General features: G+C 40.0%; 1 protein-coding gene across 6 annotated transcripts in view; it reads left to right on the top strand.

Annotated features, from left to right (window-relative positions):
• Positions 1–27,121, top strand: part of tns2a (tensin 2a) — a 78,277-nt gene that overhangs the window by 45,520 nt on the left and 5,636 nt on the right. For 5 of the 6 annotated variants that reach the window (XM_065249819.2, XM_065249821.2, XM_065249823.2 and 2 more), the window contains 21 exons: positions 1,816–1,865; positions 2,552–2,735; positions 2,814–2,864; positions 2,943–3,065; positions 3,556–3,620; positions 5,911–5,994; positions 6,102–6,214; positions 6,423–6,483; positions 9,420–9,495; positions 9,599–9,728; positions 12,236–12,301; positions 12,597–12,713; positions 12,928–14,382; positions 14,528–14,687; positions 14,780–15,774; positions 15,857–15,988; positions 18,887–18,985; positions 19,525–19,602; positions 20,815–20,892; positions 22,205–22,373; positions 22,501–22,569. In XM_065249819.2, the coding sequence (XP_065105891.2) occupies positions 1,816–1,865; positions 2,552–2,735; positions 2,814–2,864; positions 2,943–3,065; positions 3,556–3,620; positions 5,911–5,994; positions 6,102–6,214; positions 6,423–6,483; positions 9,420–9,495; positions 9,599–9,728; positions 12,236–12,301; positions 12,597–12,713; positions 12,928–14,382; positions 14,528–14,687; positions 14,780–15,774; positions 15,857–15,988; positions 18,887–18,985; positions 19,525–19,602; positions 20,815–20,892; positions 22,205–22,373; positions 22,501–22,569 (4,355 nt within the window). The remainder of the gene's footprint in view (positions 1–1,815; positions 1,866–2,551; positions 2,736–2,813; positions 2,865–2,942; positions 3,066–3,555; positions 3,621–5,910; positions 5,995–6,101; positions 6,215–6,422; positions 6,484–9,419; positions 9,496–9,598; positions 9,729–12,235; positions 12,302–12,596; positions 12,714–12,927; positions 14,383–14,527; positions 14,688–14,779; positions 15,775–15,856; positions 15,989–18,886; positions 18,986–19,524; positions 19,603–20,814; positions 20,893–22,204; positions 22,374–22,500; positions 22,570–27,121) is intronic. The other variant, XM_065249820.2, reaches the window with a different exon arrangement.

Below are 27,121 nucleotides of genomic sequence, written 5' to 3' on the forward strand. Positions count from 1 at the left end.
ACTTCATTTTATCTATACGTAACAGCAACTTATCACTTGTCAAGATTAAGAATCATTGTTGAATTATAAAAATTTAAATGCAATTATTTGGTTTTGTATAATTTTTTTGGTAACACTTTACAATAAGGTTGCATTTGTTACAATCAGTAAATGCATTAGCCAACTAAAAATAAACAGTATAGTTTTTCAACATTTATTTATCTTTGTTTAATGTAAACAAATAAAATTTTATTGTAAAATGTTACCTAGTTTTATTTTTGTTGTAAAAATATATTTTTTTTCTTTTCATTCAATTTATTTATTTTTTGTTCTATTATTTTATCTTTTTTCTTTTTGCTGTTATTTTGTTATGTTTTTGACTTCTTTATGTTTTGTTGCTTTTTTGTTTGTTGTTATGTTCTGTTTTTTTTTTATTTGTTATATTTTATTCAGGTGTGACCTCCTTAGTGAATTGACTATGTTTACATGTATACCAATAATGTGATTAGTTCCAATAATCCGAGTAAGGACTTCATCAAGGTGTTTACCTGACATCCGCAAACCGCTTCACACCTGTTTACATGCAGTTTTATTGTTTTGATTATTTGCTAATAATTGTGGTTATTATTCACAAAGCACAGTGCACAGCACAAATGATGAACTCAATATTGACGTGTTATTGGCCACTGTTTTAATTTATTTACATTAAATGACAAACACATTCCTATAGACCTATTTTGTTATTTGGTGCCGTTATTAAAACAGAAATATATGCCTGTAACAATATACGCGCGTTCATACTTTTTCTGGATGAAAGACTGGTGACAGCGAGTCGTGTAAACAGAGTTTAGGGAAAACATAGGGGAAAATTTTGTGCTTAAGCTCAGTGGCGGCCGGTGACTTATTTTTCCGAGGGCGCTCGATGCGAAGTTCGTAACAACATGTATGTAGCCCGTCATGTGTGTGGTTCCTTTTTTCAAAATATGTATTCTGTGTGTCTAGTGATCCTGTGTGCATCATGTGTGTTGTCAAAAAAAGTGTCTGCTGCAGACACGTCTAAAGGGTTTATGATAAAAGAGACGCTCGTGTTTGCCAGATACTCGCATAATCTCATGCATGATCAGAGTTTATGGTTAAGATAGTGTCTTGTGTGCATTTTGTGAACGTGAGCGTCTCTTTTATCTTAAATGGTTTTGATGCGTGTGCAGCAGGCACTTATTTTGACAAAACACGTGATGCACATGGTTTACAAGACGCAACAAACACATATTTTGAAAACGCAAGCAACACATGTGACACTCCGAACACTTATTTTGAATTAGCGCCCCTCAGATGAGCAGTCACAAGCCGCCACTGCTTAAGTTGCATGACAAAAACATGTGTACTTCAGTTAGTGCGGTTTATGCAAAGTGTTTACATGGCCATGTATTGCATTAAAATCGGCATACGCCACATTTTAATACGATTATGAGCTTAATTGTATTATTTTGATTGAAGTATTGTGTTTACATGAGATGAAGTGAAATTGCAATTTTTCAAAGATCATCTTATAATCGCACCCTGTAAACGTTGTCATTCAGTTTTTATTTAGAGATAGACTTGAGGTCCTTATTGTGTTTGTGAACATTTTATTCCCTTTCTATGTTGTTGGCCTTAACAAAACACTTCAATGGGCGTTTATCCGTTTACATATTACACATGTGCATCTCCTTAAGACTACAAAAATTGTTTTGTAGAGGATCTTTTGTAAGGGAGACTGAGAGCTGGCACGTTCACCTCCCCGAATGTTTATTGTGTTCAAATACAATGGTGCAATCTTATTTTGTCTCTTTCCAGGGCTCGACCAAGTCTCTGACGTACACCAAACAGAGAAACACTCTCCCGAGGTAAGTCCAGCTGAAATGAATCAGAGTTCCTAAAGCTTCAAATCTCAAAGCATGACGTTCACTGATCACTGCAGGAGTGGCTGAACATGATGGAGTTTTAAGACTTTGTTTCCTCTCCTAATCTCTGCTCATCTCGGATAAGTTTCCACATCTCAACAGGGTTATTCCCTGTGGTTTTGATGTGAAAAATCCACTTTGGCTGCAGTGTGGTGAGGAACGCAGGGCTCGTTCATATCACAAGCGTGCGTCAGGGGACGTGGTCAGAACATCCGCACCCACTGACAGCTCAGCTGCGTCCAATCAGGCGCGACTCTGGGGACGGAGTCACTCCAATTATTCACTGAAAGAGTTTCAACATATTATAGCACTATCACATCTTGGTATTTTTGTGAACGTTTGCTTCAGATAAAATTTTCCAGCCTTCCCTGGTGGACAAGCAAACCTGAAATTAGCTTCTCATGAATGCCGGCTGGTCTAGATGACTGATCAGCTAACTTGATTTTAACATCTTAGACCAACTTGGACCAGAAAAAATTGCACAGCGACCATTTTTCTAAATTAAACGTCGTAGTTTTGTATCTTTTAGTCTTTATATTAAACAAATCGTGGTACGGGACTGTAACATAATAAAGGCTCTCTCTCTCTCTCTCTAACACTCGGTGTCTCTCTATCTTTCTCTCTCTTAGGAGTTTCAGTGTTGACCGGGTGATGGACAGAGTGATGGAGAGAAACTATGATTTCGACCTCACGTACATCACAGAGCGGATCATCTCTGTGTTTTTCCCCCCTCTGCTGGAAGAGCAGAGGTACCGCCTCAATCTCAGAGAGGTGGCGTCCATGCTCAAGTCAAAACACCAGGACAAGTTTTTGGTATGTCACTACTTTGTATTTTAGTTTACCCATTAGAAGCTTATAGTTTGCTTATGTCAGTGGCATTTTCTTTTACAGCTATTCAATCTGTCCGAGAGAAGACATGACATCACGCGTTTAAACCTGAAGGTAGGGTCTCGTATTTTTGATGCTTTAGAAATGTAATTTATTTTACAAGGCCCAAAACTGAATGTTTTTTTTTCTCAGGTTCATGACTTCGGTTGGCCAGACATGCACGCCCCTCCGCTCGATAAGATCTGCGCGATGTGCAAAGCTATGGAGACCTGGCTGAACTCCGACCCCCAGCATGTGGTCGTCCTGCACTGCAAGGTCAGAGGTCATAGCTGTCTTTAGACAGTTCACGTCAGGGTCACAGACACTGACAGAGTACTAAAGGGGGCTGACGTGACCCTAAAGACCACCCTGCTGAGAGTCATTTAACATGAGGTCAGACTACAGAGGAAGATTTGACTCGGCTTTCAGTGTGTATAGGCAATGCAATGCATCAGATAAGTTTAATTAGATAAGATGAGTCAAGTCTTTGTGTCTTTTTCGCGTATGCCAGACTTGAAGGGATAGTTCACCCAAAAATGAAAATTTCTGTCATCATTTACTCACCCTCAGTTGTTTCAAACCTGTTTAAATGTCTTTGTTCTGTTGAACAAAAAGGAAAATATTTGATATTTTTCCTACTGTGGTGCTCCAAAACTGTTTTGTTACAAACATTGCTCAAAATATCTTAAGTTTACATTTACTATCCCTTTAAAGTACATAAATCTTTTTCAATTTTTATTCATTTCAAACATCGGTTGTTTTTCAGGGCAACAAAGGAAAGACAGGAGTTATCATTGCTGCCTACATGCATTATAGTAAAATATCAGCAGGGTAAGTCCATTTGTACCACTTATGCACATTTATATGAGCTACATTATTATACGGCTTGTTGGAATGCTTGATTCCGATTGGTCAGTCGTGACATTTGCAGGTTTGTTATTCGCAGATAACTACCGATCAAAACGATCATGCTGCAAATAATTTTCACAGGTTTAGTTTCATATTATTCAAAAAATAAATATAAATATGTGTTTTAATATCATGTATGACATTACATTTATTAATTATTTAATCAAATAGTGTGTTCATGACATTTGAACGTCTTGTCCTAAAACCGAAAGTAAACGAAAGAAGTTCTGCATTCGTAAAAAATTGCAAATAAAATATTTTAAATCAATATTTAATGTCCCTTACATTACTTACGAGGTAAATAGTAATGTAATAAGCAGGATAATGTACAGACAGATGGTTGTTATCGTGAAATAAGCCCCTTCACTGTGATACAAGACCCTCTGCTTCGTAATTTCTGTGATAACAAGCTGCTGCCTATACATTTTTGTATTTATTGAGTGGGAAATACTTAAAGAGTAACTAAACCCTAAACCAACTTTTTTTAGTTAATGATCGGTAAGAATGATGCTTTATTAGTGCTGTTCATTGATTTTAGTAAGTTTTTTGACATTTGGATATAAAGTGTTTCAATACTACAATATATGGTATAAAAACGTCTGAGTGCTGCCCTCTTCAGGTTGAACGGTGGCTACTGCAGTTGAATTTTCCTATTGGATGTTGGGTCCAAAAAATGACTCGTGACGTAAGCAGGTTCAAGCTCACCACGCCCTTGTTACGATCTCACCACACACTTAGTTTGTCCCCTCTATCTCCGTTGGGGTCTGCCCACTTTTCTTGCATTTTTCAAATATTGCCAGTGGGCGGAGTCAGGCTCTGACCAGGGGTTTAGTTACGCTTTAAAGGCGGGGTGCATGATCTCTGAAAGCCAATGTTGATATTTGACATCACCTAAACAAACACCCCCCTACCCCAATACAATCTGGACCTTCTTTTGAGCCGCCCCACACATACACAACCCAGGCAACAATGTCGGTTAGTAGACACGCCCCTAACTGCTGATTGGCTACAAGTGTGTTTTTCAAAAATCATGCACCCCGCCTTTAAGGGTGGAAAGTGAAACCTATTAGCTATTATATGTAAGAAATAATGGACATGAAATATTGATTTGAGTTTGAATTGTTGTATTATTTGAAAAACCCAGCATGCAATTTTGCGTTTAACAGATGTCTAACCATAGCCAAAAAAATTTATAAAAATAAATTAGTCAATGAAACCAAACACCTTATAATCACTGTTGACTTCGCTTACATTTGTTTTTTACACACATTGACTTAACTTGGGCGGGATACCCAGGTATATTAACAATCGTCCAAGTATATCTGGCCTGAAATTTCATCTTTTTTGTTCTTCCATAATAATTAAACTTTTAATAATTTTGCGTGTGAGCACGTTGTGTCTCTCCCGATGAGCTTGGTGTGCATTTGCATGCTCTCTGTTTCTCAATGAATTGGGTGGGACGCAAAGCTTCTGAACTTGAGCCGAGTTGTATGCACGGAGGACCCGGGACTGATTAACATCATTGTGAAAAACCGGAGTCTATCGAAGAATGATTCAGTCAGCGCTAAGGCGCAAAACCAAAAATATATTTCAGATTTGTTGGAAACAATGTCACATGATGGAATATCACACATCTCAATTTATTCAGGCAAAAAAACTACATGTAACCAAATTCAAATTTATTTTGACTAGAAATGGGTTACTTGTACCCAGACTTTATTGCGTGTACAGTTAACCTAGATGGTGAAATGACAACTATAGCTTGCTGTGAAGCGACCGCGAATGATACAAAAGACAGGACACTAACAAAGCTGTGTAGGACATTGGTTGTCTGTTACATTTAAGCTTTTATCCAAAGCATTTTATCAGTACATGTCTTCCCTGGCTGGGATAAAAACCCTTATCCTTTGCGGTGCAAATGCAATGCGTTACCGTTTGAGCTACACTGTTGCTTGTGACAATGGTCATATAGTTTAGTGGCCATTATACCAAAATACTTGACAGTAAAATGCTGATTGACCATTTATCAAGCGTTCATATCAAGCATTCAAGAAAGTCATGTAATCATTTTGCTTAATTGTATTTTCACTGCCTTTCACAGAGTTGGTTATGCAGCAAAACCCAAAAAGTTAAAAGTGAGAGGTTTAAAATTTTTGTATGTGATTGTGAAACTTGAATGTAAATGAATTTTGAGAGTCTTTTGTACACACAGGGCAGATCAGGCTCTCAGCACGCTGGCCATGAGGAAGTTTTGTGAAGATAAAGTGTCATCTTCTCTGCAACCCTCTCAGAACAGGCACGCCTCTTCACATATTTGACCCATTTGTTTTTCATTGACCTTCGTGCTCCCTACATGCTTTCATTGCATTGTTAACATTCTTTGACTCATATGTCTCTCTACAGGTATATCTACTACTTTGGAGGGCTTCTCTCAGGGGCCATCAAAATGAACAGCAGTCCTCTCTTTCTCCATCAGGTCCTAATTCCGACCATTCCAAACTTTCAAGAAGATGGAGGTGAGTGGATGCCTCATCTGGTGACATTGGCATGACATCATTTATAAATGAGGACACAAGGTTTACATAATTGCACAATGCATATTGTGTACGTGTGAATTTGTGACCCTGTCTGTAAAATATGGGCTAAAATCTCATAATCTAATTATGGGGAGCATCAAAGTTTGATTTCAGTCATTGATTTCAATGACCTCTACTTTCCTGACAGGTTTCTTCCCCTTCCTGAAGATCTATCAGTCCATGCAACTCGTCTACACATCTGGCATATAGTGAGTAAAAATTGGAAACTCTTACCTCATTTAATTTACCAGGCATCAGTTTCATTTTCGCTTGATTCACTTCACAAACGTTCAAGGTTAATTTAGTTTAAACAAATTCGGTCCAAGCCAGATGCAGCACAATAAGATTTCACTGACACACAGTCTGTCTGTCCACAATATACACTATGCAGAAATGAGGCGTGACATGACACAATCACAGACCACAGCCAATCAAAACGTATCCAGTGCCACGCTCTTCCACTTACATCACACTACACAGCTGAAGAGCATAAAAACAAGAAACATTCTTGAAATTTTTGAAAAGTATTAAATATATCTGAATTTATGCACAATCTCTACATGTGCTCGTGCCTGATCGTGATTTTAAAGAGCACTACCAAGTCCCTTTAGGGAAGTCGCTCCACTAGGCGGCAAAGTTTGCAATGCCTCCGGGCAGTTTTTCATTCTACTTGAATAGGGAAAGACATATATCTCTAAAATCACAGTAAAACAACATATTTCTGACCAAAAATGTAACTTGAAATCAATTGTACCGTAACTTCGGTTTTTTGAGCTTAAATTGTGCTAAAAACACCCTTATTTGAAGTCGTTTCAGCTACTGCGCATGCGCACAGGTTGGCAAGCGCCCAATGTGATTCTGCTCAGAGCCCCTCCCCCAGAGATTCACCAGTCTTGATTGGTTCTTTTAACTGGAAGGCGGGACTTCCGTCACCAGAGCCATAGATATTATATATGTGGACGCCTCATAGACTGACGCTGCCTTTTGGAGCTGACATATCAGCATGGCTGCCATCTTGGATGGGTCCCCAATGCGCCCCCCCCCCCCTGCTTTTATTTCTACTGAGGAAGTATATCCCCAACTACAATAAGCATAACTCCCCAAATTTTTATCGGATTTTCACACCGTTTGGTTAAACATAAGTAACTTTAGTTATGGTGACATAATATTATATACATAAAATTATTTTTCAATCTTACTTGTGAAAGGTAATCCCATGCGATCTGGTATCAATACTGCACCGGTTATTACAACCATAAGTTGCAGAAAATACGGGCATAGTTGCTCGCTCTCCGTTGACTCTCATTGACTCTGGCGTAGCGTAGAATGAGACCCAACCAATATGGCGGCGATGCTGGATTACGTTCCAGCACGTCATGAGGAATTTACGTATATAATGTCTATGACCAGAGCGACTATGGCCCCGTCCCAAATGGCACACTCTGGACACTTTGATGACATCATGTAGTGCAGACATTAGGGATCCTTGACACGAGTCCACTAGGGCACACCGGAGTCATATTTTGGGACAGACTCGAGCGTCACGCCAAAAATAGGAAGAGCAGTTGTCATTCAGTGTGAACTCCTCACTTCCGTCGTCTGATTGGTCTGATTGCTCTTTTGCAAAGACTTCTGAGTTGGTAAAGTGCGGAAAGCCTGCTGCATTGCAGGCTTCATCGAAGACCGCATCAAGAGTGCAAAGGGGGTGCTAATGAGCACATTTCAGAGCGTAAAAATGACAAATGGGACACCCTACAGACTTATAGACTAAGCGAGCACGCGCAATTTAACGCCATGAGACCGAAAGTCCACATAAAGTGCACCATTTGGGACAGGGCCCATATTGAGCGTTACATTAGGACCGTTTCTCAAATGAAAGGCTGCATCCTTCAAAGGTCGCATTTGTTGGCTGCATACGTCTTATTTCAAAATATTAACAATTCTAAATCGTACTGTTGTACCTAGTTCATCTTAAATTGTTTTAATATGCTTATGACTTGCAAATGTAATGCTCAGTTAACTGAAAAAAAAAAACCCAGGCTTGATGACATGTGCGACCTCGGGAGGATGCAGCCTTCCGATTGAGAAAGTTTATGCAGCGCTGCGAAGACCAATCAGTGAGGTTTGCCACTTGCAGTCGAGGGTGGAGTTGAAGACGAAGCTGTGATATCGGACACCTGCTGCTTGCAGTAGTGACGTGTGCGCCGTGTTTCGTTTTTTAATCGCAAATGAAGTGAAACCAATAGTGAATTTGTCAAGTAAACAAACGTTTTAATAAAAAGTTGGAACCAGAAACGCTTTATATTGAATATTTTAGTTGCTGCTTATACTGTATGTCCGGGAAAAATGGAAACATAAGCCGACATTACTAAAATACCAACAGAGTTTGGTCTTTCGCTTCATTTTATTACATGACACAATATAACATATGAAAAGTAAAAGTGACAGGCATGCAATCCATATTCGAAATGTGATCTTTGCATTTAACCCATCCTGGTAAGAAGTGAACACACGCACTGCAAGTCATGAACACACAAACACCTGGAGCAGTGGGCAGCTATCCCAGCACCCGGGGAGCAATTAGGGTAAAGTGGCTTGCACAAAGAGTTGTGTCGTCATCAAAACTCAGTGCAGCTGCTTGGGAGAAGATGCGGCAACTAAAAAAACAGCTGTTCTCGAATCGCTCTTGCGGTACTTTAATGTCACACACATCACATTTTGTCAGCGACAGGTCAAGTTCTACAAAATTTCTAACCAGCATGCACTGCTTTAAGCAAGCCTTCGATTGGTCTGCGCAGCGCCGCGTGAAGTCGACACACACCTAATGTCTTCTATTCGTATTAATAGCAATGCTCAATCTTGTTATATCCAATAGCTTTGCTTTAGACCAATGAAATGTTTTGGACTTAATTTTGGATTTAATAGGAGATAAACAGCTTATATTGCTTATTGCATGATGCAAACATTGTTTTGGGCCCTGTGTTTAAAAGGTTTATCTGTTAAAAATTTGTCTGTTTACGTAATGGTCTTGCATTATGGTGCCTTGGGAAACCACTTTTCTTGCATCTGCCTTGGGTTTTGGACTCAACAGCGCTGGTATTTCCTTGAGACTCATTTTCTCCATCTGTCTGTGTGTGTTTTGCAGTGATTTGCAGGGTTCTGGAAGCCGAAAGCTGATTGTTACTATTGAGCCGGCACTCCTGTTAAAAGGAGACATTATGGTATGTTTTTATCTGACTCTGATATATTACAACTGTCAAAACTATAGACCTCTTCCATCATTAACATCACATCTGTTTCTCTCTCTTTCTCTCTCTCCTGTAGGTAAAATGTTATCACAGACGTGTTCAGGCTGCTGAGAGGGACACAGTTTTTCGACTTCAGTTCCACACATGCACCATACACGGAGCTCAGCTCTGGTTTGGCAAAAGCGAGCTGGACGAAGCCTGTTCAGGTACATTCTTAGTGAAACAAGCCAAATAGTCAGATGCCAAATCCTTACGGTGCTTTCACACGGGACGGAAGCCTTAACGCTTGACGGAAGGCTTGTCTGAAGCGTGGCCAACATCCAATCACAGTGGCCGCAACATATGCTCCGGTCTTCCATAAACGTAATTGGCTGACTCTGCCTGGGTTATTTGCAAAAGGCGATCTGATTGGCTGACGCACGCGTTGCCACTTGAAAAGTTGAGAAATGTTCAACTTCTGCTGCGAGCAACAGCAGTGACGCGGCGCAGACGGATCCACAATTCAGTCCGGCAATGCATGACGTCACACATTAAAAGTGAATGGGAAGCGTTAACGCTTACGACCCGTGTGAACGTACCGTTATACTCGTGATAAAAACAGCTGTCTGTCAGTAGAGTTGATTCTGGAGTGATTCAGCTCAATGTAACCTTTCAGCTGTGCTGCAAATTATCGCCTTTGTTCCCACTGGGCAACACCTGCTGTCCACAGCTGCATAATTGAGATGAGAAACGTGACGATGGATTCTCTATGGGATTAACACAGATGCATGGGAGACCATGTCTGTTGGTCGTAAATGTTTGGGAAAATTCCTAAATATTGCTTGTTGTTTTAAAAGGGTGTTTTTGATGGTTTGATTGTGTTTATGGGGTGTACTGTAACATGCTCATGATTCATTTAAAAAAAAAATGTGTGACTGTGTAGCACTGTTAGATTTGTCTCTATAGAAGAAGCCATAGACTGTAAAAAAAAAGATGGACGACGCCAGTTCGCTCTCTTCCATTGGTGAAAAGTGAAGCCACCAGTGTCCCTATACGGTGCTGACATCTTGGGTCTTGAGTCTGCGCAGTAGCGATTTCAGGACCAGTCCTGCGCAGTAGTGAGCAGGAAGTAAAGCCGTGAAATCAAGGCCCCGCCCTATGCATATATCACAGCTGTCAATCATGATGTCACACCACTGTTTTTATAGCATTAAATAACTAACTAAAAACAAACCTATTTTAAAACAAACCCTTCAATTAACATCAGCGTGATTAAAAACCAGCTTCTGAAAAAAGATAAATGAAGTGTAATTAAATTGTTTTGTTGGCCTCAAGTCCCATTAAATAACATGGTAGGCGGGGTTTATGACCTATACTGGGACCAGTCACTGGGGGGCGATCGAGACGTTTTGGCTTCACTTTTCAGGGCTTGTGCGGCACGCTTGGAAGGAGCATAGCTAAATATCTGTCTCCAGAACTATGAGCCCATTACGAAAACAGACCATGGCTTTACTACAGTGGCCAAACAAAACACAGAACCATGTTTAGCATGCCTGTGTAAGTAAACACTACATAAAAGCTCTAATCAAACAATTATGTACACTGATCACACAAATGCTAACAAACATTAACATTCGAAGTTTGAAGGTGGAATTAAAAAGAAGTTTGCAGTTGTTTGTAAGCGTTGACAGATAAGCAGGAATTAGCATTTAGCTAACTGGCTAGCAGAGCCAAACAGCCTTACAAAAATTAACCATGGTTTTATTGTGGTAAAAGTGTAGTAACCATGTTTTTTTGGTGTATTGATTACTGTCAGCAAAACCATGGTTTTATTCCACTAATTATGGATTTTGAAAACCATGGTTTTACTACAGTTACCATGGTTTTTTGGTTTTAACTGTAGTAAAACCATGGTTAATTTTCGTAAGGGAGCGTTTACTTCCTTGCTGCAATATAAAAATCAGCCCAACATGGCATCACCCCCTTTGTTGTTTGTTACCGGTTGCAGGCTTTGTGAAAGTTTTGGGGTTTGTGATATCCAGATAATCCAGGAAGAAGCTCACTTGTAGTCAATCCAGCCGTTCATTTGTAGTTTATGAGAAACGATCTCTGTTAAAGAAAATCTCTCCCTTTGCATTGAACTTTGAGTGATGTATGAGCATTTTTATGATTTTCACAAAACTTTAATGCCTTCCAAAAAAAATTATTTTTTAAATATATAAACATATATATCAAATGAAAGAACAGACCCTTTGCTTTAAAAAAAAAAACCGTTTCATTCTATCTTCATTTGTTCTCATTTTATCACCATATGGGTAGATTTCTTTAAATATAAAACATTTTGAGCAAAAAGGTGAGATAATTGCATTTTTGTAAAGGACTTTTGTTAGATATCAGATTCAGGGTGATGATCAAAAAATAAACAGTTTTTTTTTACTGTTTTTGGATCAGTGGATGCTTCAGTTTTATAAGTTGGGTAAGAGCGCCACCTAGTGCAAAATAACAGAAAAATGGATTGCTATAAAAAACGTACTTTACAGGAAGGGTTTTTTCTTGATTGACGAGATAACATTGGGTTATCATTGGCGGGGAAATAGGTAATGAGATATACAGTATATTGTATATTGACTATGTCGGATGTGTCATTAAACAGGACAGTGTGGATCATTATGTTTGGCAAATATGATTTGTTGGAAGTGGTCTTTCCAATGACTAACAAATTCTAAATTCCCAGATGATAGATTTCCCTCTGATGCCATAGTGGAGTTTGTGTTTTCATCTGGACCAGAGAAGATCAAAGGTAAGATCAACCATGTTCTCTACTTATCAAAGGCAAGTTTATGTGTTACAAATAGTTACAAACTATCCTTTGTTTAAAAAACTTTGTATTTCCTGTGTTGACCTGTTCCTCCCAAAACAGGAAGTTGGGAGGGACATAACAATTTCTTCTGATATAGCCAATAGTCTTTGATTTTAGGACATGCCACAAAACTGTTTTTTAGACAACATTGTCAATTCCTTAGGAGGATGTCATGAATTATTTTGCATTTTCCACATATCTTTGATTGTCACTCTACTGTGTGTATGTGATTTAGGTAGAGCGAGCCAGAGGAATGATCCATCTGTGAGTGTGGACTACAACACAAATGACCCTGTGGTGCGCTGGGACTCTTATGAGAACTTCAATCAAAGACACCAGGACAGCCTAGACGGTATAACTATTCATTGATTTCAATCATTGATTTTAATCTTTGACATTTTCTTAGTCAGTATTAAAGTCATCTTGGTTACTTTTCACAGAATGTTCTTTACATTATGTAGCATAATATAACAATTTCTTTAGTTGGGTGTTCACAGACTGGATCAAGAATGTGTGCTGCAGAAACTTTGTTATCTAAAAAAAACACGTTTTGTACATCCCACCAGATATCGCACACACCAAAGGACCTCTTGACGGGAGCCTGTACGCCCAGATCAAAAAGCGTCGAGCTGCTGGCTCCGCCTCCCTTCCCTCCCCCAATGGGAGCCCCACAAGAAGCTCAGAGGAGCGGCCCAGTCACCTTCTGTCTGTCAGCACTGATTCTGGACACTCATCTGTCCCTCCTGACCGCCTCGATGAACCAACTCGACCAGCTCCACCTACCCAGCAGGAGAGGGAGGAGCTTGAGCGCCTACTGGGTGGAATTGAAGGTGACGGTGTAGTAAGAGATCGTGACCGAGAGACGGCCATTTTGGATGATGGTGACTCCTTGCCTTCTGAACGGACTGGGTCGTTGAGGTTAAACCGTTCATGCTCGTGTCGGGTGGGCTATCGATCCCAGCGCTGCGTCGAGCCTGGTTGCGATGGACTTCACCATTTATCCAATGGATACTGCCTCGATCGTCCCGCCACCACTAATGGACACACTGGGACGTCCTCTCCAAGTATGTCATCAGTCATAGGGCTTTGCCAACACCACAGTGCTCATCCTCTCCAGTCGCTGCCACCTCCAGACCTTCTCTGGGACCGCCAACAAGGTCCACAACACTACCTTCATCGCACTTGCTCAGAGGGACCTTCGCGTCACCTCTGTCCATATCCTTCCCAAGACATCGGTCCACATAGTATGTCTCCCAATGGCCGACTGCTTTGCAGGGCTGATGACTACATTCCATACCCTCAGCACCACTACAACCATCCACACCATCCCAAACCCACTGGCCCCTATAATGATGTTATGATGCTAGATGGCCTTGTGACCCCTGGTTGCCCCTGTCGGGATTGCTGTCTTCGCCGAGAAGAGATCCACGCCCTCCGATTAGACAGAGAGGAGGGACTGCACTGGGAGAGAGAAGTGGAGCTCCACCGGGATGCTAGTTTAAGGCGAGGCAGAGAGTCTGACATTCCTAGAGGGGCGGAGTTATGGGACAGGGAGGCAGGGCTAAGGAGGGGCAGAGAATTGCCACTCCACTGGGACAGAGATAGAGAAGCAGAGCTACAATGGGAGAGAGAACGAGAGGCAGAATATTGGCACAGAAGAGCTACCGTATCCCCCTATGGGCCCCACGGTCATGACTTACCGGCGTTTAACTTCGATCCCCTTCCCGCTGGCCACCCTGCATACCCAGAACCCTCCAGGTCTCACTCACACGCCCATCTGGACCTCAAATACAGCAGCAGCTCCAGTGGGTACCAAACAGCGCACCCAACATGCCCCTGTTCACCCTACCAGCCGTCGCCTTCCGAGAGCCGTGGATATGCATCAGGTTATCAGTCTGAGTCTACGTCACCCCTGCCCCCTACCTCTGCCGCTTGCCCTGGTCCAACACACCACGCCAGCGGACCTACAGACAACCAGACGGACCCACACCCTCAACAGTACACTTCTGACACAAATACAGGTAAGATCAAATAGTTTGACACTGAACTCGAGCTGTGCATGTTATCAGTATGTGTGTTCCCTGGTAATCGAACCCACAACCTACAACAAATATTTTGATTTGAGATAGGTCAAACAACAATTTTTTCATGAGCTACCTCTCTCAGATTGCAGTGGTGCAGATAGCATAGGCTGGCGTTGTCACGTTACCCATGGTTCCCTGCGGCGGACACATCAAGATCCACATGCTACATGTTCCACACCCTCTGAGGTTTCAGGGCCTCCAACACCAGTCCACACCAGCAGCCCATTACGAACCCAGGAGAGGTAACAATGTCTAATAGTTTCTATAACCATGCACGTAACTACCTTATTTCAGGATTACTTTAATACTTTGTTAAATTTGTGTTTTTTTCCAGCCCTGGCCGTGTCCGCGAGTATGATGTTAGAGAAGTGAAAATTGAAAGCAATTCGTCCCACCCTCAAAACAGGCCACACCCACCCGACCAGCAATCCCACAGTACCAATCAAGTGCCTCGACAAACTATCCTTCCACCTGAGACACACCCTTTCCCACCCACCACCCAGCAACTCTCCACCCACTCCCCGCCTACCCCACAAAACCCCACCACAGCAGAACACTCCGCCCCCTTAACACCTCTATCAGAATCCACACAACCACAGACAAACTGCCCTCCTGCTGCTGCTGCTGCTGCTGCTACAGCGCCTCCCAGAGGAGAAATCGTACCTTCACCTCAGATAGCGCAACCGACTGAAATTGTTACACAAGCAGCCCCACTTTCTGTTACTCCAACAACACAACCGTCCTCCACTCCCATCCCTGATGAATCCAACACGGCTCACTTACAAAGCAACGGTCTTTCGCAATCTCCTGAACCAGATATCCCTAAACCTGCTTCCTCATCCCCTGATACCCCACACCACGAGAGTCCTGAACCCCCAGTTCCTGGATTTGCAACTCTGGGCAGGAAGCTAATGTTGGGTACTGAAACCTCACTTCCAGCAGGACACATGCAGGTGTGCCCCAGTATGGACGCAAGCCCCAATACAACTCCAACATTCCCGGTTTCTCCAACAGGCTATACCCCATCTCCTCCACCAGGATCCTATTCAGGGTCTCCAGCTGTTGGTGTTCCACAACCTCCCCTTCCTGAGAAGCGTCGCCCATCTGGCTTGTCAGGCTCACCCAATGGAAGGTCAGGAACGCTCAGGGCGTCTTTAGGTCAACCGTCTTCTGGACAGCACCACGTTACGTTCTCCCCTTCAGTCGGGGAGCTTACCGTGCCTGCTGGACAGGAAGATGTCAGTGTGGAAGGCGATGGTCGTGTCAGTGTGAAATTTGTGCAGGACAGCTCACGGTTTTGGTATAAACCTGGCATCTCTAGAGAGCAAGGTGAGATAAGAGACCAGATTCATCTTTGGATTATTGTTTGTAATGGAGTCTCTTTTAACCGCCCTGTCTCCCTGTTCAACAGCTATAGCAGCACTGAAGGAAAGAGAGCCAGGGGCTTTCCTCATTCGAGACAGCAACTCTTTTCAGGGGGCTTACGGCCTGGCTTTGAAGGTGGCCAGCCCACCCCCCAACATCAACAACCACAGTAGCAAAGGTACAGCACATCTGCAGGCACTTCCTCATACAAGCGTTTATCTTGTTTCAGCATTGATCCCAAAGCCATCTGTGTGTACAGGAAATGCATTGTACCTGAAGTACTCTAGCAGAGCCACACCATCAGCCATTTATTGCATGACCCAAATTAAATTACTTTTTAAGGTGTCGGAGCCGATGGTGTGGTGGGTAGCGCTCCGACATGTGGTGCTTTTGCACTTTCGGCGACCTAAGTTCGATTCCCGGCTTGTGGTCATTTGCTGATCCCAAACCCCTCTCTCCTCCATGTACTTTCCTGTACTCTCATCAATCACTGTTAATAAAAGCCAAAAGGCCAAAAAAGATAACTTAAAAAAAAAAAACTTTTTAAGGTGTAGGGGAGAGTGGGGCACAACCTAACGCTTTTTGGTTTTGTCTCAATCACTCGAAATTTTTTTAATTTGATTAATTATATTTTTACACAAGCAACCCACACATCTTTGCTACAAATGAACCTTTGAAGTTTGTTTCTGGTACTTATCATTCTTGGACAATTACACCAAACGTGACAGAAGTGCAAACGTTACAACTTACCCCATAGGTGGGGTTAATTGTAACAGGCAGGGGGTTAGTTGTAACACTTGCTAAAAATAAAGTTTGCAGGCAAATATCTCGATACTATTTTGTCTATATACTTGAAGTGGATATTGCTTATATATCTGTCTATAATAGACAGGTATCCGCACTGAATTCATTCATCCAGCCCTTTTCTAACAATAGTTCAATTATAAATGGATACAAATGTCTAAGGGGCGGATCACACCAAAAGCGTTTATGGCAGTTGCAGGCGCCTTTTTTGAATGATATTCTATGGGCAGGGAGCGATTGTGCGCTGTTTATGCGCGCAGAGCGCCTTGCGGTTTTTCCGCCAGCCGCAGCACGCGCTTTTGAAGGAGCGCTGAGAGCGGAGAAGCGCCCAACGTCATTTGCGTCTTTCCATTGTCCAATCGAATGAGGGGAGAGGTGGGCCTTACGTTGTGGTGAGGGAAGTTTACAGTTGCTTTGAAGAACCGGACTCCAATCGCTCACTCTCTCCTGCGTGTTTGTGCACCTCTTACCCTCAAACAAGGTCAGAGTCCTCTTTTGTTTTGTTTTTTTTAAGTTATTTTTTTTTGGCCATTTTATGCCTTTATTAGATAGTAGGAGTAGGAGAGGACAGGAAAGCACAAGGTGGAGAGAGAGGGGTATGGGATCGGCAAAGGACCTCGAGCCGGGATTCGAACTCGGGTCGCCGAAAGTGCGTATGTCGGAGCACTTGCCCACTACACCATCGGCTTCGACCAGAGTCCTCTTTTTAAAAAAAAGCAAGCGTCCTCTGTTTAAAGTTTCTGCTAATGTGGCAGTTACAGCAAAAGAGCGCTCACTCTTTGGTATTTGATTGACAAAACAGCTGACACGGTGGTTGCCTAGCAATATGAAAGCCAGCTCACACTGCTCCTTTTTAAAAAAAGGCAATGCGTCGCGCCTTGCGTTTCCAAGCGTTTAAAGGGCTTTTGGTGTGATTAGCCCCTTAATATGTGAGAAAAAGCACAATTATGACAAGACATTTTTTATATGTGACACATCTTGTAAAAACCATACTACAGTTTCAAAATCAAATTCTGAGATAATAAAAATCAAAGTCTGATTTTAGCCATTCATTTCATTATGATTTCAATCTTTGACGTTGCCTTATTCAATCAATATTAAAGATATTAACAAAAACAAATTTGACACGTGATTTTTGATAAGACAGACACATTAATTTTTTTGGCAGCCAGCAATCATTCGTGTGTAGCCTATTTAAAACAACAGCAAGAATTATGCTAACGTTAGCGGTTTTCATATCGTAAGTGCTGAGGAGTTAGTTGTAACAATTAACCCTGCTGGATCAAAACATTTTCAAGCCCACCAAAAAAGTTGCTAATAGCTGCAGACATATTTCAAAACGATGCTATGTTTTAGTCAACAAGACACTGATTATGATGACATAGCATTGGATTTGGTATCTTACACACCCAACTCAGAAACTGGAAAAAACATATGATGAAAAAATTTACTTACATGCCACCAAAACACTCGGTTCATCAATAACTCTCTGAAAAAAACATTATACATTTCCAATCATTTGCGAGTGATGGTCTTTTGGCAGCGTGAAAAAAATACCGGAAAAACAAAACGCTCAACCCTGTGCAACAATGTAAACAGTCTGCGTTACAACTAACCCCTGAAACTGACATTTTATTCTGATTTGATACTTTATTTCAAAATATTGAAGCTCAACATAAATGATAGTTTAATTTAAATATTTGCCTGAATTTAAAAGAGTCATCTACCCACATATTTTGATAATCATGGTCTTATTTTAAAGTAAACTGTGTGTTACACATATATATAAGATAATTAAATTGTCTTGCTCGCATAAATATTCTACCTTCCACATTAATATTTCTGGGGCCACCTTTTGCTACAATACTGCTTTAAGGTACATATGTACTAGCTTCGCACACAGTGTCAAAGTGATTTTGGCCCATTCTTCTTGGCAGATTTTGTTGTTCAGGTTGGTTGGGTGACGTTTGTGGACTGCAATTTTCAAACAGTGCCCAAGATTCTCAATAGGGTTGAGATCAGGACTGGGCCACTGCAGTGTTACTTTGGACTTAATGAATACCAGCACTGCTGTTTAGTTTGGCACCCCTCATCTAAATGTTTAACCGAGCCATTAAAAACTGTTTTGTGAATGCTTTGTACAGCCTGAAGTAGTTTGTGCCTGTAAACAGTTACATATGTTTTTGTAAATATCCATTAATCACATCTAAAGTGCAATATTTTGCCACCATTTTGTATACAGCGTTTATTAACGTGTCATTTCCTGTCTAAGCAGGTGGTGATCCTCTGGATCAGCTGGTGAGACATTTTCTGATCGAGACCGGACCGAGAGGAGTAAAGATCAAGGGCTGTCAAAATGAGCCTTACTTTGGTAAGTAACCCAATTCAGGAAGTTTCAGTAAACATCTAATGCACTGTCTGCTGCATGTAGATAATGGGATGAAGGTGAGATTTCTTATTTTTAGTTGAACTGTTGCTCTCCAATGAAATCTTCTTGTGTAAGGCCACTATCACATTTAAAATGCAGTTTCTTAGCTCAGGTTGGAGTGAAAATGAGTTTACACTTACATATCTAAGCTGTGGATCAGTTTATTCCCTGCATGCAAGGTATTCAGACAGCACTAGCGTTCAGTCTCTATTCCTGTATATCTCTGTCATAGCAGAACTGTGCCAGAACTATGCTTTCTACAATATTAAAGCACAAGCATGAGTTTAAGAAGTTCAGATAAGTGTGTATTTTCTGCCCCACGACTCCACTGAGTTCTTGCCAATCTGTTATGCCTGTGATTAGTTACCGACGTCTGACTTCATTCTGATAGTTTTGCAATCTGGCAATCAGTTTTAAAGGTAAATAATGTCAAACTGATATGAAAAATAAATACTGAGGTCATCTGTGTGTGTGTGTGTTAGGGAGTCTATCAGCACTGGTGTATCAGCATTCCATTACACCCATCTCTCTGCCCTGTGCCCTCCGCATCCCAGAGAAAGGTAAACAAACCTATACATCAACACATTGTACTGAGATATAACTGTATGATGACAACACAAGCTAAATGTACACTCAGATTAAGGGTGTGTTCATACTTGTAGTTCGGTTTGTTTGGTTCTTTGGACCAAAAGAACCAATTTTTTAAGTCCTAGGTTTGCTTAGCGCTCAAACTGGCATTTTATCAGCCAACCTAAAGATAGCAAAACTTAATGCGTAAGGATAAGGTCACCACCCGATTGGTCGGCTTTGATGACGCACTTTATGAAATCCACAACCACAATGCTGCATGCTGGAGTAAACATGCTTAGTTTATTTTGTCTTTACATGTAAGGAATAATTGACGACGAGCCATCGAATTATTCGAAAATAATGCACACCTACAGTGGTAATGTGGCACGCGTGCATTATTTTCAAATAATTCAAAGGACCAGAGTCAATTATTCCTCTTATACCACGGTTACCACAAACATTGCTCTGGTGCCTATTTTTCAGACATTTGACAAGTTAGGTGTGCGGTTATCAGAAATTAATGCATACCCAGGGAACATTTCTCAGCCAATCAGAATACAGCATTCAACAGACCCGTGGTATAAGGAAGTATTATTAACAGTTCTGAGCTCATGAAGATATTTTTTAAACATTTTATAAACTGTTTTGTGCGTTTTTACTAGTATATGCTCGATGGATCAAATGTAGAGCTCTTCTTCATTGCTCTACGTTTTTTTTTTGCATACTTCGCTCATCCCACTGTAAAATCAGGATGGCGTCTTGTGATATCACATCCTGTTTTTTTTTTGTTGCACTGATTCTGGTCCAAGTGCGTTCACATATCAGTCAAACCACAAAAGAGTTTGTTTGAAAGCGGACAGAGACCCACAGTTTCAGAGGTCTTGGTTCGCTTGTTTAGGGCACACCAGTTCAAAAAAGTTTTTTTAATCAATACAAACATGTCAAGTATGAACACACCCTAAATGAAAGTGAAGGCCTGCAAAATAGTCTAAGATGTGTATATCTGAATATATATATATGAATAAACAAGTACTTGTTTAACTCTTTCCCTGCCAGCATTTTTGAAAAAAGTTGCCAGCCATCAGCAGTTTTTATGATTTTTACAAAAGTTTGTGTTTTATAAGTTGGGTAAGAGCGCCACATAGTGGATAATAACGGAAATATGTATTTCCCTAAAAACTCTATAAAAATTGCATTCACAGACCCAATAGGAGAGGTGCAAGAGGTTCAGCCTGCCAGTAATATGAGCACAGCTGCAGACCTTCTAAAACAGGGAGCAGGTGAGTGTTTACTTTCGTACCTAACCAATTTCTCTATTGTAGATATTTTCTGCCAATTTAAATATATATATTAAATGATAAAAGTTCAATTAAAACCAGATTTACCATTTCATTATAGAAAAATGTACGCAAAATGTGTGCGCAAATTGAAACCTTAAAAAAAAAGTTGCCAGCCAGAACTCTTTGTGATTTTTATAAATATATAAACATTCAAATATATCAAATGAAAGAACAGACCCTCTGCTTTTAAACAAACAAAACAGGGAAAAGTTTCATTTTATCTTCATTTGTTCTCTTTTTATAAGCTCTCAAATATGGGTAGGTTTATTAAAAAACACCAAATTTTGAGCAAAAAGCTGAGATAATTGCATTTTTGTAAAGGAATTTTGTTAGAGATCAGATTCAGAACGAAGATCAAAACACTCAATTTTTAATTAAGTTTAAAATTGATTAAATGTGTTTTTGCATCAGTTTTTTTTATAAATTGGGTAACAGCGTCATCTAGTGGAGTGGATAATAGCGTAATTTCAGATTACCATAAAATCATTGGCAGGGAAACGTTTTCTCTTAATTGACAAGATAACTGATAATGCATCTTCCCTGTAACATTGACACATATTTTCCCCCACCGTTTTCTATAATGAAATTGTAATTCTGGTTTTAGTACATGGTTTTATCATTTAAAGGTCCAATGTGGACTTTTAGTTGCATCTACACTCTTAGAAATAAAGGTGCTTAAATGTTTTTTTTCACAGCGATGCCAACCTTTTTTTGATTCCTCAAAGAACTATTTAGTCAAAGGTTATTTAAAGAACCATTTCTTTTATACATTTTTATAACCTTTTTTCACCTTAAAGATGTTAAAGGTGCTTTAAAAAACCATTGAGACAGAAAAGTTATTCTATGGCATCATAAAGCACCTTTATCTTTATTTAACAGCGTAGCTTTTTTAAGAAGCTACGATAGCCGCCACAGGACAAACATATAATTGTCTGATACAACGTAGTGACGAAACACTCTCTAAAAGAGCAGTTTGTCTATTTAAGGTTACTGTAGAAACATGACGTCGACTTCCATGTAAGGGACTTGCGGTGTATGTAGATAAAAACGGCTCGTTCAATGGTAATAAAAACAATACAGTACTAATGTAAGGTAATTTAGGAATGTATATTATATTGCATTTCTGTCAAGAGATCCTCCTTACACAATGCACTTCAAGATTGGTTTATGTAAAATTGGCCGAAAACACTTTCCATATTTCTTTTGTCCTCTTTCTTCTGTTTTATTTATAACCTCTCTCCTCTTTTGCCAGCCTGTAATGTGTTATACCTGAACTCGGTAGAGACTGAGTCACTAACTGGACCCCAGGCCATTGCGAAAGCAACAGAGGCCACAGTGACACGTAACCCTCGGCCCTCTGCGACAGTGGTCCACTTTAAAGTGTCAGCGCAGGGCATCACACTCACAGACAGCCAACGCAGGTACCATATGTTGTGTTTTCACAATATAAGGCCAATACTGTAGATGTTGCTTTTTTGTAGTTTAATGGACAGCCATCATAATCATACAGGTATATAAATGTGTATATAACATTCAGAGGTTTTACAGGGTGTTCTTCAGAAGACATTATCCCATCAACAGTGTGACATACAGCAGTCTGGACCCACAGGACAGAAGGTGAGATTGTACTCCGCTAACTGCTCAATAGACAACATTTGGTTGGAAAAGTGGTGTATGTGTGTTTTCTGGGGTTTAGTTTATATGTCTACGCTCAAATAGATATTTAGATGTTATTCTACGCTTGTTTTGAAAATGCTTGACTAGTAGTACAACTAAAATTTCATCATCTTTTACTTAACAGAGTAATAGAGTAGTGCATGAACCTTTGTGGGCTGTTCTGTCTGTGTGTGCATCAATGTTTGTTGTGTGTTTATGTCAAAGATCATGTGTAGAAGAACCTTTTTTATTATAATTTTTTTTAAGGTGCTTAACTCTTTCCCTGCCATCGTTTAAAAAAAGTTGCAAGCCAGTGGCAGCATTTTTTATGATTTTCACAAAAGTTTAATGCTTTTTCTTCTATAAATGTATAAACATACAATATGTCAAATTTCGAGCAAAAAGCTGAGATAATTGCATTTTTGTGAATGACTTTTGTTAGAAATGAGATTTAGAGCAATAATCAAAACATAAACAGAATTTTTACTGTTTTTGGATTAGTGGAGCTTCAGTGTTTTATAACTTGGGTAAAAGCGTTACCTAGTGTATACCGTAATAGCGGAAACAGGGATTGCCGTAAAAACTTAACATTGACGTTTTCTCTTAATTGACGAGATAACTTGTCAATGTCGGGGAATGAGTTAAATGGTTATTCACAGTGATGCCATCGAATAACTATTTTTGGTTTCTCAAAGAACCATTCATTCCCAAATAGTTCTTCTATTTTAAAGCAATACAAGTTCTTGTTCAGGGTTTCCCACGGAAAATTTGTTTGTTAAGGTGGTAGAGTTGGGTGGGTTGGCTGAGCCGGGGGTGTGGTAATCAAAGGGGTGGGCGTACGCATCATGTTGAAAATGAAAATATTTTTATTAAAAACACTCAAATAAAACTTAATTTTGAAGAAACTATGACAGAAAATGAACACATACTAGATTATTAATGAATAAAAAAATTTTAAAGGGTAATTCCGGTATTTAACACTTTAAGTCTCATTTCTGGTTTGTTTTGGATGAACTACAGTGATGGACACTGGGTCGTGTCTTGACTTTTTGACTGGTTTAGAAGCGTCTCTTGACTGCTTCAGAATGGAAGTCAATGACCATGCACAAACATGTCATTAAAACAACACTTAACGTTCATTTTCAGAACTGTGCTACTCACCGAGTGGTTCGTTGTGTTCGTTGATGATTAAAAAAACAAGTTGTGTAGCGAAATACAGTTTCTGTCGTGTTTTATTTGGCATTTTGTAAAATTCCATTGACTTCTCTTGGAAGACTCATTACTCGCTGACATATCACTCCGCCGCCGGGAAACAGAAAAGGGTCTGTTTACATGTGGTTGTAGTTTTTTCACTTGGTTTCTCTCAGAAGAAATTTTTCCCATATTTGATGGCTGAGTGACCAGCTTTAGGTTTGAAGTTGAGCTCGATTGTGGCTTTCTATACGCTAGACACCGAGCGTACTTGTATGGCAAAGTGGTTGTCGCCATCAAGTGGTCGGGAGTGTCGCTTCAGACTCAAATATAGAGCGGAAGTATATACGCGGTTGTGAGGTATCTGAAAAAATAGTTCCACTATAGCAAATAACACGGATTGAAATCATACATGCGCCTATATATTTGTTTTTAATCATCAACGAACACCACAAACCACTCGGTGAGTAGCACAGTTCTGAAAATGAACGTTAAGTGTTGTTTTAATGACATGTTTGTGCATGGTCATTGACTTCCATTCTGAAGCAGTCAAGAGACGCTTCTAAACGAGTCAAAAACTCAAGACACGACCCATTGTCAAAATTTCAGTGTGCATCACTGTAGTTCATCCAAAACAAACCAGAAATGAGACTCAAAGTGTTAAATACCGGAATTATCCTTTAACAGATACCTTTAACGGGAATAGCTGCGTGATTAAATAAAAACTAAAGGGTTATTAAACACAAACTGAAGCAGATGTTGTAGAACGTCTGGCGAACGATGATAGATATCGCGAAGATTGTAAAAACTGATTATTTCTCGCTATTACATTATCTAAAAGGAGTGTAACTACTGTAGCATGTAAATAATGCACATAAATAACGTGAGCAAGCGCGAATCAACAGGCACGTGCAACCTAGCTAGGATGCTCAACAACAAAATCACCAGCTAACTTACTTGAAATTTGCAAGAACTATAGGCTAATACAATAACAGGCTCAAATAAACCCAAAACACGTGAAACGCGTCTGCGCCAAGGTTATTATAGTTTTGCTTTTTTAAATTAGTTTTTATTTTAGTATCGTTTTCAATTTTGCTTTAAACTTAAGTTTAGTTTTAGTTAGTTTCATGAATGGTTTTGTTAGTTTTAGTTTAGTTTTTATTTTGCAAAAACATTTCTATTTAGTTTTTATTTTATTTAGTTTCAGTTATAGTTTTAGTAATTATAGTTTAGCAGCTAACAGCAGCTAGACTGTCTGACATATTTATCAGTAAACTGAGGTTGCTGTCAGCCTCAGCTAACCTCACATGCATGAAGCGCCATCTACAAGTAAAGACTCCTTAAAAGTTTGTAAACATTGCAACGTCTCCGGGTGGGCGGGGATTAGTTGGAGGCAAAAAGAGTCGCGGACGCAATGCTGACAAGCGTAAGCTAGCACATTTTGGGAGGGATTTATTAAACATAAATGCAGAAGAAGGTTCGGAACTGTCCGAATATGTAAAGTTACTGACTATGCGTGACAGCTATTTTTGTAAATTAACTCTGTAACAGTTAGTTCTTGTATCTTGTTCTCATTGGAAACATTTAAACCAGGTTTTGGATATTTCCTACATATGAAGTATTTTTCGGCTGGTTTGGGGAATTTTGTCAAGGCTTGTTGTCTAATGTAACCTATCGCTGGGCTAACTATGATTAGCAATGGGGATTATTTTAAGAGATCATTCAAAGGATGGCTGTATGTTTGTTTAACATTTAAAGCAACACTATGTAGTTTCCATGTAAAAATGACTTACAGCTTCCCCCATGTGGTTGAAAAGCGCAACAGTGCCTGGTATCAGACACTCTTCTGCAGGCAGGGGGAGGGGCTGTGTGCTCTACCCTCCACCGCCACTTTCAGAGTGTGCTTGTAGCAGCTAGGAGGCTGCTCAGGTTGCAGCAAAAGTACAATTTGTCCAGTTAAAAGTTGTTCTATCACTGAAATAATTTTAGAGACATTATTTAAAGGTAAAAAAACTACATAGTGTTGCTTTAAAGGAATAGTCTACTCATTTTCAATATTAAAATATGTTATTACCTTAACTAAGAACTGTTGAATCATCCCTCTATCATCTGTGTGTGTGCACGTAAGCGCTGGAGCGCGCTGCGACGCTACGATAGCATTTAGCTTAGCCCCATTCATTCAATGCTGCCATTTAGAGATAAAGTTAGAAGTGACCAAACACATCAACGTTTTTCCTATTTAAGACGAGTAGTTATACGAGCAAGTTTGGTGGTACAAAATAAAACATAGCGCTTTTCTAAGCGGATTTAAAAGAGTAACTATATTTTATGGCGTAATAGCACTTTTGGGAGTACTTCGACTTGGCGCAGTAACACCCTCCCTCTCCCATTATGAGAGTGAGAAGGGGAGCGGACTTTTCAGGCGAGTCGAAGTTTTATTTTGTACCACCAAACTTGCTCGTATAACTACTCGTCTTAAATAGGAAAAACGTTGATGTGTTTGGTCACTTCTAACTTTATCTCTAAATGGCAGCATTGAATGAATGGGGCTAAGCTAAATGCTATCGTAGCGTCGCAGCGCGCTCCAGCGCTTACGTGCACAAACACAGATGATAGAGGGATGATTCAACAGTTCTTAGTTAAGGTAATAACATTGTTTAATATTGAAAATGAGTAGACTATTCCTTTAAGCTAGCTAGTGCACTGACGGATGACTTATCATCACCTATAAAACAGAAACGTTCTGATTTCTACTAGATATGACCAACACACCAATACATATGGATAGATTATTTTACCTGATATGAAGTGTGCACTGCAAACACGAGCATTATTTGATATTATTTATTATCGTCTCCGTCCATTCAACCACAATTGTCTTCTTTATTTCTGTGAAGGAATGTCTGCTGGGGTCCAATAAAACTTTAGTTTTGAACCAAAAGTGCTGTTACTTCTATTTTGGCAGGCAAAAACACAAGACGACGACGACATTTTAAAGTCAAAACCTCAAACTTTTAGTGCGCCTGCTATGAGTTATTATGTTTTGCCTCCAGCTAGAGCGGTGACGTCACAGTGACATAGGCGACTAAGGGGTCTATTATAAAGCCTGTTCAGATTTTCCGCCACGGGATGAGAGCTTATTAATTACGAAAACGAATACTTATTTTTGATAATTATTATTTTATTTCAGTTAGTTTTTAAATAACTGTTGCTCGTTTCGTTTCGTTTTAGTTTTTCATTTATTATGAATTTAAAATTTTATTTCAGTTAACGAAAATGTTTTTTAGCTGATAGTTTTAGTCTTAGTTTCAGTTTTCGTTTA

The sequence above is a fragment of the Paramisgurnus dabryanus genome, chromosome 21 (assembly GCF_030506205.2).
Source record: "Paramisgurnus dabryanus chromosome 21, PD_genome_1.1, whole genome shotgun sequence".
In the NCBI taxonomy this organism is placed as follows: Eukaryota; Metazoa; Chordata; class Actinopteri; order Cypriniformes; family Cobitidae; genus Paramisgurnus; species Paramisgurnus dabryanus.